The sequence below is a fragment of the Gobius niger genome, assembly GCF_951799975.1.
Source record: "Gobius niger genome assembly, chromosome: 9".
In the NCBI taxonomy this organism is placed as follows: Eukaryota; Metazoa; Chordata; class Actinopteri; order Gobiiformes; family Gobiidae; genus Gobius; species Gobius niger.
In genome coordinates, this window is record NC_136860.1 from 36,219,869 (window position 1) to 36,234,026 (window position 14,158).

Below are 14,158 nucleotides of genomic sequence, written 5' to 3' on the forward strand. Positions count from 1 at the left end.
CAGTCTGATACACTTTGATTGCGCAAGAGGCCTCAGGCCGGAAATCCGGCACCCGGCCGGAATACTTTAAGCCCTGTGAATGTCTTGAAATAGGCCTCTGTCTCTTTAAGAACCCCTGAACCTTTAGACACGCCCCCTCCACACGCTGTCTGTGGCATCAGTGGGGAGGGGGTTCTGCTGAGGAGCAGTGGTTGGTTACTCGGCTGGTGACAAAAGCTCGGAGGCGTCTCCAGGAGGTGGGGGCGTTCCTAGGAGGACTCAGGCAAACCTATCCCTAAAATGGCCGCCATCAGAGTTTTTACAGATTACTCAGAAATACGTGAATGTGCCAAGGCAACACTTCAGCCATGGTTTTAATGAGGGAGTGACAGAATAACATGATGGAAAGCTTGAAAAAGTCCATTTTGCATAATACCCCCCTTTAAAAGGCTAAGATTTGAGACGTTGTGGGTCCGATAAAAGAAAGGTTACTTGAATATATGATGGAAAAGTGGTTCTGCTCAGGGAGAGTCTTACATGAATGCATGAACATGATGCACTTTATTTCATGGGTCTAGATAAAGATTGTTAACCGCTTACTCCCCACCTTAACTAAGCATGTTTTCTCTAGTTTGGCTTTATCCGACTCTTAAAACAAAACTGATTGTAACTTTTGTGTCGCATTGTTGCCCCTTTATTGTCGCATTTGAAGCTTTTTTTTGAAGTTTTTCGTCCCTTTTTTCCTTTGTGTTATTGTTTACATGTTTTTGTTGCTTATTTGTCACTATTTTGCGCTGTTCTGTGGCTATTTTATCACTTTCTAGTCACACTTTCGTCTATTTTTTCCCCCGTTTGTGTCGTTATATGCTGCTTTTTCATTGCTTTTTGTCACTTTTTATTGCGTTATTGCAGCTTTTCCGGGTGAAAAACCAACCGACAGAGGGTTAGCGCTCCCTGTACGTGAAACAGAAGCTCTTGTGATGGGCCGGGATCGTCTGAGAACTCTGACTCTACGCTTGAAAGAAAGTGCCTGGCTTTATTCTGACGGAACATTGGGAGAATGTCAGAAAAAGCACTGCCCTGTGTTTTCTGTCCAAAGCGGCGTCTTCAAAAGCGACACTAAGCAAATTGGATTAGCTCTAGTTTTGACTTGTGTAAACGATTTGTCGACACACGCTCTCGCTCCGCCCCCCTCGCCCCCTCAATGCAGTCGCCCTCTTTGTGTCTAAACGGCCTAATCCCCTAAAGCCCCACATGGAGGGAGGGTTCATGGACGAGAGGTTTTTCCCTCAGCTCTGACTGAAGGACAGAACTCACTTTTAGACATGTTTAAAATGGGTTTGATCAGGAGCGCGATAAACACTTTAATGCGAGACACTTTAGGTGAAAGTATTGATGTTTCACGCAGTGGTGGAAGTGGAGATTTGTATCTGTTTTCCTCCCTTTACATCTTAGTTTTCATGTCAGATATAAAAATGATGATGTTTATTTGATGATGTTTTGTCTGCGAGGTGGGGGCGACCCGGAAGTAGAAAGGCCGTCTTTCCCGCGGGTTTTCATCCATAAATATTGACAGATTTGACATCCACGTGTCCTGCTAAGGGGCCCCGTGATGACGCTTTCACCCAAATATGGTGTTTTTCCTCCTACGAGACGCCGGAGCGGAAAAGTGGAAGAACGGGCCGAGCATGCGCACTCGCTACAAAACTTCAGGGCTGGTTTTCTCTGAATGAGAGAAGCCGCACTCGGGCAGAGCCTGAGCCCTTATAGAAGCTCCCACAGACTCCACACTTTACAGGCTGAGACACAACAACATTCTGAAGGTTTTTTCAGAGGGATTTTTTAATATCTAATTCCTAGCCTGATTTATTCAGCTTTGAAACCAAAAAAACAGGCGGAATTTGAGCAGATTTTTTCACTGATGATTAGTTTATTGAAAAACTAAACAAAATATCCAAAATCCCTCTGAAAAAATCTTAGTCACTAATATGTCAATAAAATAAAACCATAACATTGAATCTGGCTCAATTCATTATTTTGATTTCCCAAAATATAGGCAATTTTTGCCATTTTAATGCTCAAAATGCCTTATTTTTATGTGAAAACATAAAATGACAGAAAAATGCAATACATTTTTTCTCATATATATTTATATTTCTTATATTCACCTGCAGTGTCTCTGAATAGGGAAAAACATAACTGTAGAGACGTCAATTTGAAGCTTTTGCTGAACATCACGGATATAAATACGAGAAAAAAATGTGTTTTTTCTGTCATTTTATGTTTTCATATAAAAATAAGGCATTTTGAGCATTAAAATGGCCCAAATTGCCTATATTTTGGGAAATCAAAATAATGAATTGAGCCAGATTAAGTTTTATGGTTTTATTTTATTGACATATTAGTAACTAAGATTTTTTCAGAGGGATTTTGGATATTTTGTTTAGTTTTTCAATAAACTAATCATCAGTGAAAAAATCTGCTCAAATTCCGCCTGTTTTTCTGGTTTCAAAGCTGAATAAATCAGGCTAGGAATTAGTTATTAAAAAATCCCTCTGAAAAACCTTCAGAATGTTGTTGTGTCTCAGCCTGTAAAGTGTGGAGTCTGTGGGAGCTTCTATAAGGGCTCAGGCTCTGCCCGAGTGCGGCTTCTCTCATTCAGAGAAAACCAGCCCTGAAGTTTTGTAGCGAGTGCTCATGCTCGGCCCGTTCTTCCACTTTTCCGCTCCAGCGTCTCGTAGGAGGAAAAACACCATATTTGGGTGAAAGCGTCATCACGGGGCCCCTTAGCAGGACACGTGGATGTCAAATCTGTCAATATTTATGAATGAAAACCCGCGGGAAAGACGGCCTTTCTACTTCCGGGTCGCCCCCACCTCGCAGACAAAACATCATCAAATAAACATCATCATTTTTATATCTGACATGAAAACTAAGATGGAAAGGGAGGAAAACAGATACAAATCTCCACTTCCACCACTGCGGGAAACATCAATACTTCACCTGCCGTGTCTCACCTTAATATGGAAACCAATTAGGAGACAAGAGGAAAGAGAGAATTAACTTCTTACCCCAAATCTTAAAGCAGGGGTGCCTAAACTTTTTGTTTCTAACAGAGGCCGGGTTCGCGGCTGGCGGAGGCAAATTAAAGCCGGTCTCTAAAACAGGCCTTTTATTAGAAACTATAGCAGTAGAAATATTCCCCATGTTAGGAATTTGTCTCATACTGGTGTAAATGAAAACTCATGTGCAGGAAGTAACAAACTGAACCCGGGCCGAGGGGGACGCTGCGGAGGAGCTGATCCCAGCGTAACTTTGACACAGATTTAGCCACTTTTCAAACCTCCTGTGACCATATTTGGAAACAGGGCAAATGTTGTGTGACCCTCCAGGGTTTTAATAAAGTCTCCATCGCGTCTTCAAAGCACGTCCAGCTGCTCCGTGTGCAGGTCAGTCCCACGCCTCAAAATAACTCCTCCCATCAGCGCGAGCGTTTCGTCTTCTCTCGGGTCAGTCTCATGATCGATCACAAACACAAACGCTCCGTCTAAACTCGCCTTTTACACGAGATAACAACAAATAATCCGGTCCGGTAAAAACGAAACAGAAACCTGCAGTGACACTGATGTCAAAGCTCCGCTAACAGCAACGAAACACTTCCTGTTGTCCCGACAAAATAAAAGGCGTCAATGTTCCAGCCGCTGGGAGAGGGTTTGAAATGTTCATTAATAAATGAACCTGATATTTTAGCTGCAAATGGACACAAGTCTCGTTTTTCTTCGTTTTCCTGGTCGTCCGTTTTGCTCAAATACAAATAAAGGCCTGTCTCTAATTGTGGCCTGGTTCCAATAAAGGCCTGGTCCTGATGCCCTTGAGTAAATAAAGGCCTGGCCTCTATTAGAGCATGTATGACAAACCAATTAGGAGACAAGGGGAGAAAGAGAAGATGTGTTTTTGTGGTTTATGGTTAATATCTCGGTAAATTCTGGACCGATCCATGTGACAAAGTGGAAGATCTTCTCATCACAAGTGCAGGAAATGGCTTCAAAGAGTGGGGTTTATGCTTTTGCAGGTATTTGGTAATAATATCTTTATCCCTGTTGTTCACCTTGTTGGTTAGAAAATATATATTGATGGAAAAAGTCTGAAATCAGGCGCTTGGAGCCCGTGTGTAGGTGCACCTCCGCCCCCTCCGCCCCGGCCCCGTGTCCCGCCAGCCCGCGGAGGCTCCTGAAGGGGCAGCACATGTTTCAAAGCTGCTGAGGGCCCTGTCCTTCAATGGGACGTTGAGGATGTCACGCTTTGTTTTCCTGCCTGCTGCGTCTCAATGTGTCCAATTAGCGCAGCGCGGTCCGGGGCCAAGGGGGGGGGGGGGGGGGGCGACGGGGGCGGGAGGGGGGTTTACAAGACTGCGAACAAAAACCCCCCAAACAATGGACTTTTCAGAAGGGTCTGCGGGCTCCTCTGCGCTCCCCCCCCCCCCCCCCCCCCCCCCCCCCGGGACGCTGGGGCTGGATCCAGGCCAGGAGCGGCTTCACATGGTTTTACACACCGCGGAGAAATTCCACTTTGTAAAATGCAAACGGATACAGTAAGACAAGCTTCACTTTACTTTACTTAGTGTGAAAATGTGGAACTCGATGCTTCGAATAGACTCAAGGCCCAACACCTGATTCTTTTAACCATGTTCTTACTCCAACCCTAATGCAAATACATCTGAAAGTTGTGAAATAACCTTATATACTGCCAACTGATCCCTGTAAAGCAGCCGTTCCCAAAGCCCCTTCTGAAAATCTGTCAGGGTCCCCCAATAATCATATCTATTCAAAGGGATTTGGTATTATTTTACGGATACAATTACATAAAAGTGACAACGAGCAATGACGGATGGTTAAATACTGGTTTTAACCCCTTAACTCCCGCCTGAACCGAGCACGTTTTCTCCAGTTTGGCTTTACCCCAATCCAAAAGCTTCTGGAAAAAAGGTGAGAAAACAATGACAGAACTGAGACGAAAACAATGAAGATGTGACAAAAAAGTGAGAAAACTAAGACAAAAAACGGACAAAAAAATGACAAAAAATGACAAAAAATGACAAAAAACGGACAAAAAAATAAATAAAAAACCAAAAAAAATTGATTAAAAAATGACAAAAAAAAGTGACGAAAAAATGACAAAAAAAGGACCAAAAAAATGACAAAAAATGTGATGAAAAAATAATGAAAAAATGGATTAAAAAATGACAAAAAAGTTACAAAATGAGTTGAATACCCCCAAAAAAGATGGAAAAAAATCTGATGACGTGAGGAAAAAGATCCATTCAGATTGGTTTTGTAGGTCTTAGCTTTCAAATGAGGCGTTACACTGGCCTACAGGATTTGGGCAAAGCTGAACTGGAGAAAATGCTCTCGGTTCAGGCGGGAGTTAAGAGGTTAAGAAGCATAATGTAGCAAAACATTTCCTTCAAAATCATTGCAGTAAAGAACACGTTGTTAAGATCAGGCATAGGGCCTTGTTGTTCATAATTACTAGTTCAGTTTTCATCATGAATTTCCAAATTAAGATCTGTAATGGCAGGAGTGCTCAAAGCGCGGCCCGTGGGCCAAATACAGCCCTCAGAGCAATCTTGGGCGGCCCTCTGGCTCCTTGTTAAAGTGGCTACATCGCCAGAGTTAGTGCTTTTCACTGAATGTTTCATAATTTTGCAAGAGGCCGATATATGGGTATTTTACAACGTATCTGTGGAACCAGAAGTGACAGTGACCTTGTTTTTTTGTATTGGAAAGAGCTCAGTCACAGCCTTAACCTCTTAACTCCCGCCCGAACCAAGGGCATTTTCTCCAGTTCAGCTTTACCCAAATCCTGTAGGCCAGTGTAACGCCTCATTTGAAAGCTAAGATCTACAAAACTCATCTCAATGGATCTTTTTCCTCACGTCATCAGATTTTTTTCCATCATTTTTTGGGGGGATTTTCAACTAATTTTTGTAACTTTCTGTAATTTTTTTGTCACTTTTTGTCACATGTTCATCATTTTTTCATCATTTTTTTGGTTAATTTTTTGTCATTTTTTGTGACATTTTTGCCACTTTTTCATCATTTCTTCGTAATTTTGTTGTACATTTTTCTTAATTTTTTTGTCAGTTTTTTGTCACATCTTCATTGTTTTCATCTCAGTTCTGTCGCTATTTTCCACACATTTTTTCCAGAAGCTTTTAGATTGGGGTAAAGCCAAACTGGAGAAAATGTGCTCGGTTCAGGTGGGAGTTAAGGGGTTAAAGGAACAGGCCAGCGTTTTTCCACACTGAGATATGTTCTTACCTGAGCTGTGACGAGTTCTTTAGGACCTGTCTGATCTTCAGTCACGTAAACACAGCGCAGACGGCGTTAGCATTTAGCCTCTCCCTCTCTCCTCTATAGCTCCAAAACAGGTCAAGATAGAAGCTACCAAGCTCTTCCACGTTTTCCCTATTTAAATATGGTTACGTGAAGTGTTCCACTACAAAGTATAATTACACACAATCAAACAATGTGGATTTTCTAAGCGGATAAAAGGGGGAACTATATTGTAAGGCGTAATAATACCTGGAGGAGTTGGACATCTGCGCAGTAAAGTGAAGATATTACTGAGCAGATGTCGAACTACGTCTGGTAATATCACACCTTACACTATAGTGACTGAGGGCACGCGTGAAGACCAGACAGGTACACATGAACTCGTCACAGCTCAGGTAAGAACATATCTCAGTCTGTAAAAGCGGTGGCCTGTTCCTTTCATACACAGGATCATAGACAAGACATTTTGTTTAATATTGACGGTGCATATTGGCATCGGCCTTAGAAAAACCCATATTGGTTGACCTCTAATTATAAAACGAACATTTTAGTGCAAGAAAGAGCTGGCATTATAGTTCCAAGCCTAAATAAAGGTGTGAGGCTTGGGTTAAACCTCTGCTAAAGCACAGTTGAACATTGACCACTGCCCTCACACTGTGTATACATACGCTTTCAATGACATCACGCATCATTCCGGCGGCCATTTTGAATACTGAAGTAGCATTATGCAGGCTAAGCTAACTCACTGAAGAGGAAACAGAAAACCTTTCTCTGTGATTTTTACAGTTTGTCATGTCAACAGATTCTCAGTCTGAGTCAGTGTTTAAGCTGCACAAGACGTTAGCCGCTAGTGGTTAGCAACTGTCAACAGTTTATTCAATCAACTGCCAATGGCTTCAACACAATAGAGTTCGGGAAAGTCTACAGTTACCATGGAGATCGGCCATCTTTGCAGCTGTTAGCATACATTTCCATTGACTAACATTAGCAAAAAACAGTTTATAAAGTGGAGAAAATAGCCGTGGAACAGCTCCGTTAACTACTGAGATAATGCTGGTAAAAACATCCAACTCACTGTGGTGTCCAAGTGTTTTAATGTGAACAATAACTCCAGTATTTTAACTTTTAAAATCTCCATTAGTTTACAATTGCTGCTAATCCCATAATGCTTAGCGATATGACGTCACATTCCCAAACTCTATAAAGACATGTGTGGCCACATCTATGAACACTGAGGAAATACTACAGTAACAGCTCAGCTCTGACCACATGATGGATCCTGTGGTTCAGGGCTTTCTCTTGGTCAGAGCTGAGCTGTTGAAGCTAAATGCTAACCGGTAGCACGCTAACATCTTAAACACTGACTCCCTGGTTTCTTCACATAAACGTGAATTTCTGGGGCCGTGTTTTTACTGTTTTCTTGAGCAAAGATTATGAGCTCATAAAAATGCCACTGTCAATCAGTTGTCTTTCATTTTCATACTAAAGTAGAGATATTGTTACATGTGGTAGTCAGAGGTTACATTAACCGAAAATTCTCCGTCATTTACGGAATATTTTTTACTTTGACGGAAAATTTCAAAGGCCGTCCGTCATTTTGAAGGATTGAAAATAAAGACGCAGCTCTGCTGTTTTTCATGGCGTGCGGGGCTCTCTCTCTCTCTCTCTCTAAAGTTTCACTCCGCGTCTGGTCTTGGTTGAGCTCTTACAAGTTGTATCACTGCCTCGCTCGCTAACTTTCCTGACCCGGGCGCTAACAACAACACGGGGAAGAAAACCACGATGCAAACGCGGTTAAAGGCTAATAATATGGAGCCGCTCTTCTCATGTAAGTCTCAGGACGAGCTCATCTATGTCCCCCCCTCTCTTTCCCCCCCGTGTGGTAGCGGCGTGTTGTGCAGTGATGGAACTGGTAAACACTGTCCCGTTCACCCACCATCTCTTACATTACGTTAAAATTGACAAATGCAAATAATAAGCTCCACTTTACATTTGTATGAGCGTAATCTGAGCCTTGATGTTGATGAGCAGGTGACTCTGAAAGTCGTCTCCTCTCAGACTTTTACGAGTTTATGCACATTTCTGTTGCAAAATGTACCAAGACTGTTCAGATCAGGTTTAGTTTAGCTCCATTTATCCTGCAATCTCACATTTTTACTAATATAAATAATGTGCAGCCTATATATATATATATATATATATACATTTATTACAAAAAAAACGCTTATGAGAGATTAATTCATGAAGGATAAAAATTGCTCATGACGGATTTTTTTCAACCCTGTCCTTCAAAATGAAGGAGAGAAATTATCCCGAGCGAAACCACTGGTGGAAGTGCTACACAAGGCTACTTCGGTATTCAAAATGGCCGCCATAACAACAAAGGTCACATGACTGAAAGGCATGTATACTTCAAAATGCAGCACTTGATGAGAACAGTTTGCACAGCCCTGCTTTAGTCCTGATTTGGTCTTTTTTTTGTTTTGTCGTCTTGTTTTGACACAATGTGATGCAAAAACGAGCCCCTCCCTAAAACGGTTTGAAACGTGTGAGTGACTGGAGCGTCTCCGAGACCAGACTCCAGCGTTGACCGTACGGTAGCGATGTCCAGTTACCTGCTGCAGATCGGCCAGAGAGTACAGGTGGATGTGCTGGAGCAGGTGTTCCCGAGGAGAGATCCTGCAAAACACACACACGTTTTCTTCAGTTACATGAATCCAAAAACACACACACGCTCTCTTCAGTTACATGAATCCAAAAACACACACACGTTTTCTTCAGTTACATGAATCCAAAAACACACACACGTTTTCTTCAGTTACATGAATCCAAAAACACACACACGTTTTCTTCAGTTACATGAATCCAAAAACACACACACGCTTTCTTCAGTTACATGAATCCAGGGCTGCTTCCGAAACGGGCAGATCGCTAAGAGCTCTTACGCCAAACCGGATGTGCGTCAGCGTCCGCCATGGCAAGTTGCCTCCGAATTGGTAAGTCAGTTAGGAAGTAGTTAGGAAAAGGAGCCTTGATGCTAACTATCATAGCCACTTTAGCATAGGGACTTCTGATGCTAACTATCATAGCCACTTTAGCATAGGGACCTCTGATGCTAACTAGCATAGCCACTTTAGCATAGTGACCTCTGATGCTAACTATCATAGCCACTTTAGCATAGGGACCTCTGGTGCTAACTATCATAGCAACTTTAGCATAGGGACCTCTGATGCTAACTATCATAGCCACTTTAGCATAGGGACCTCTGATGCTAACTATCATAGCAACTTTAGCATAGGGACCTCTGGTGCTAACTATCATAGCCACTTTAGCATAGGGACCTCTGATGCTAACTATCATAGCCACTTTAGCATAGGGACCTCTGATGCTAACTATCATAGCCACTTTAGCATAGGGACCTCTGATGCTAACTATCATAGCCACTTTAGCATAGGGACCTCTGATGCTAACTATCATAGCCACTTTAGCATAGGGACCTCTGATGCTAACTATCATAGCCACTTTAGCATAGGGACCTCTGATGCTAACTAACCAGTGATTAGGAGCTATGTGCCATCCCACAAGCCACTGCGCCAAATTCCCCCCCCCCCCCCCCCCCCCTCGAGTGATTCATGGAGCACATTTAATAATAAAAATAATTAAAAATTAAGATTCTGCACAAGCCAAACTTTATAAAGTGATAAATCCATGTTGTCGTCCCCACAGCTCAGTCACATGTCAGTGTTAAAGAGGAAACTCAGGAAACAGATTAAATGCTTTTGTTTTCATTTAGTAGAAACTTAAGCCACATGGATCATTTGCTGCTGTCGCTTTAAGAAACAGCTGCTGAAATAAAATAACACTAAAGGGAAATGTTTGGATCATGTGGATTTATTTTCTCCTTAAATGTCTTTGTTTGGACACTATGTTGTTGTTGGACACTAGGGGGCGACATGCACTTTTGTTTGGCCTCACTCCACCAATAACTTTAAAGAAGAAGAAAAGCAGCTGTTGGTGATGTCACTTCCCTTTCCCCTGTTTAAGGACGGACGGATTGTTCAAATGCTGCTGAAGCTCTAGTTCCCAAACTGCACAGATCTAACAGTCGACCCATGAAAGGTTAAGGAGTTAGTTGCTAGTGTTAGTGCTTAGAGGAGACAATTTGATGGTTTCGGATTGAGCCCAAACCTCTGCGCCCGCCCGTGAGTCTGCAGACATCGCTCCCATCAGCGCATAAGCCCCGGCAGGCCCCAACTCGCCGCTGCTACATACGAACCGTCTGTACTTTTATTTCTGTGTTTGTGTGAGTAATGTTTAACCGCAGCCCTTTTGTCCACAGGCTCATAATAACGTGACGCTGAGCCGGTGATTTTCCAGATAGACAGAAAAGAAGCTCACACGGTTTGGGCAAATTCAATCTGCGAAAGATTTTTGAACCTCTAAACCCCGGCCACATTTTACCCCAGTTTGGTTTTACCCAAATCTTTTTTTTTGTCAGGAAGAAATATTTATGTTGCAAGTCATATGGTCTACACGTCTCAAAACCCAGACAAAACACAGAAAACTGAAATTAAAATAGATACATCACAGCTATGGCAACACTATATAGACAGATTTAGAGATAATAATAATAAATAAATAAAAAATCATCAACAACAACAATGACAATAACATCTGAAAGGCCTAGTTTTCAAACATGTATATGCAGATGAGTAAATTTACTGGGGTAAGTTTGGGAAACATTGGAAAAATTTAGGAAATAATGGGAAAATTTGGGGCAGATTGGGGTAAAAGTTGGGGAATGTAACGTGAGAAAATGTGAAGATATTTAGGGGGGAAAAATTAAGAAATAAAATAAAAAAAAATTCAGGGAAAAAGAAAATATGAAAAAATTGGTGGTACGATTTTTTAAAAATTAATAACTGCTCACTTAGATTAAGCATCGGAGAAAAAAAATAAAAAAATAAAAAAATAAAAAAAAATAATAAAATAAAATAAAATAAAATAAATAAAACTAAATAAAACTAAATAATAATAAAAAATACAAAAAATACAAAAAATACAAATAAATAAATAAATAAATAAAATAAAAAAAAAAAAAAAAATAATAATAATAATAAAAAAAATAAAAATTATAAATAAATAAATAAAACTAAATAATAATAAAAAATACAAAAAATAAAAAATAAATAAAAATAAATAAAATAAATAAAATAAATAAAATAAATAAAATAAATAAAATAAATAAAATAAATAAAATAAATAAAATAAAATAAAAAAATAAATAAAAAAATAAATAAAAATAAATAACATATAAAAATAAAAAAAATAAAACTAAATAAAATTAAATAATAATAAAAAATACAAAAAATACAAAAAATACAAAAAAACCCACAAAAAAAAACAATCAAAAATAAATAAATAAATAAAACTCTGTTCGGCATCGGCACCGGAGACCGAGCATTGACAGTTCACTGGCATCGAGGAAAAATATGTAAATAAATAAGTAGAAAATTAATAATAAAAATAAATAAATATACTGTATATAAATAAAAATTAAAAACAGTACCCAGCCCTACCACCGTGACCATCCTTATTGGGTCAGTATGTGGAAGGGAAGGAGCATCTCTCCTTCCGTCACACACTGCTCATCTGGGGCGACCATGTACAGCAACAACAAATCACACGGGGTTTTACCCAAATCTAAAAGCTTCTTGATAAAGAGCATCAAAAGAGCATCAACACATGAGAGAAAATGAGGATGAAAGCGCCATGAAAAAACATAAAATAAGACAAAAACCCCACAAAAGAGCATCAAAAATGTGATGAAAATAACAGTGACGACAACCCAGCAACAATGCAAGGAGGAAGATCCATTTAGATTAGTTTTGGTGGTCTTAGCTTTCAAATGAGACATTACACTGACCACCAAAGGTCGGGAAGCTTTAAGGTTTGGGTAATGCTGGCCGAGAACTGGAGAAAATTCAATTATTGAAAAAATTATAATAACGATTATTTTTGTCATGATATTTTCTGTTTTCTGGACAGTCATAAAAGTACAAATGATTTTCAAGTTTGCCTCGATTAAAGAGAGGTCTCTGTTTCACACCTGCCCCCTGCTGACCAGCCCTCACACCTGCCCCCTGCTGGCCTCACACCTGCCCCCTGCTGGCCAGCCCTCACACCTGCCCCCTGCTGGCCGGCCCTCACACCTGCCCCCTGCTGGCCAGCCCTCACACCTGCCCCCTGCTGGCCAGCCCTCACACCTGCCCCCTGCTGACCAGCCCTCACACCTGCCCCCTGCTGGCCAGCCCTCAAACCTGCCCCCTGCTGCCCAGCCCTCACACCTGCCCCCTGCTGCCCAGCCCTCACACCTGCCCCCTGCTGCCCAGCCCTCAAACCTGCCCCCTGCTGCCCAGCCCTCACACCTGCCCCCTGCTGCCCTCACACCTGCCCCCTGCTGGCCAGCTCTCACACCTGCCCCCTGCTGACCAGCCCTCACACCTGCCCCCTGCTGCCCTCACACCTGCCCCCTGCTGGCCAGCTCTCACACCTGCCCCCTGCTGACCAGCCCTCACACCTGCCCCCTGCTGACCAGCCCTCACACCTGCCCCCTGCTGACCAGCCCTCACACCTGCCCCCTGCTGGCCAGCCCTCACACCTGCCCCCTGCCCCCAGCCCTCACACCTGCCCCCTGCTGGCCTCACACCTGCCCCCTGCTGGCCAGCCCTCACACCTGCGCAAGCAAACTGAGCAGCGCGGCCTGATGACATCATCACACAGCGCCGTTTGTTTTTATGTCAGACAAAAGCACGAGTTGCGGCACGAGAAAAGTGAAGGGAAAATAATCCCAGCGCCGTGAAATAAGTAAGTCTACTTTGCCAGAAAAATAATAAAATAAGATTATGCAAATTTTGTAATCGTTTAGTGTAGTAATCACAATCGTAATCGAATTTCAATTAATTGCACAGCCCCGAGAAAATGTACTCGGTTAAAGGGACTATGCAGAGTTTAAAAATGTTAAAACTGAGTATTTTCGTCGACCAATCAGGAGCTTTCTCCCCACGTTGTAGCTGAGCCACCGGGGCGGATCCTATGTCAGCCCCACAGATGTAAACAAGTCACAAGTCACGGAGGTTTAGCTTCTTTGTGAACCGGAGCTACAGCAGCTCTGGGACTTTTACAAAGACACATCAGAGTCTTTGTAAAAGACTCAGAGGCTGAATCTGTGCTGGGAATGTGTTTGGGCCTCGAGGAGCCTGTTGTAGCATTAGCACCGGAGAAAGCTAATGCTAAGCTAAACCTCCGGTCCTCACGTGAAAACAAGAAATATGCACAAATAAAGTCAATAAAGAACAATGATCACACACTGAGCTGGGCTGATGTTGTAGTTTATTACTCACATCATCTACAATGAGCTCCGGGAGAAAACCATAGTTAGCTCAGTTAGCCCAGTTAGCTCAGTTAGCCCAGTTAGCCCAGTTAGCCCAGTTAGCCCAGTTAGCTCAGTTAGCCCAGTTAGCTCAGTTAGCTCAGTTTGCTCAGTTTGCTCAGTTTGCTCAGTTTGCTCAGTTTGCTCAGTTTGCTCTGTTTGCTCTGTTTGCTCTGTTTGCTCTGTTTGCTCTGTTAGCTCAGTTAGCTCAGTTAGCTCAGTTAGCTCAGTTAGCTCAGTTAGCTCAGTTTGCTCAGTTTGCTCAGTTTGCTCAGTTTGCTCAGTTTGCTCAGTTTGCTCAGTTTGCTCAGTTTGCTCAGTTTGCTCAGTTTGCTCAGTTTGCTCAGTTAGCTCAGTTAGCTCAGTTAGCTCAGTTAGCTCAGTTTGCTCAGTTTGCTCAGTTTGCTCAGTT

The 14,158-nt window shown here is 42.0% G+C and overlaps 1 protein-coding gene across 1 annotated transcript in view; it reads right to left on the reverse strand.

The window, feature by feature from the left end:
• Window positions 1-14,158, reverse strand: part of plekhm3 (pleckstrin homology domain containing, family M, member 3) — a gene marked incomplete at both ends in the record, with an annotated part of 90,849 nt that overhangs the window by 11,723 nt on the left and 64,968 nt on the right. The window contains one exon of the mRNA XM_079563681.1: window positions 8,930-8,993. Coding sequence (XP_079419807.1) covers window positions 8,930-8,993 — 64 coding nt within the window. The remainder of the gene's footprint in view (window positions 1-8,929; window positions 8,994-14,158) is intronic.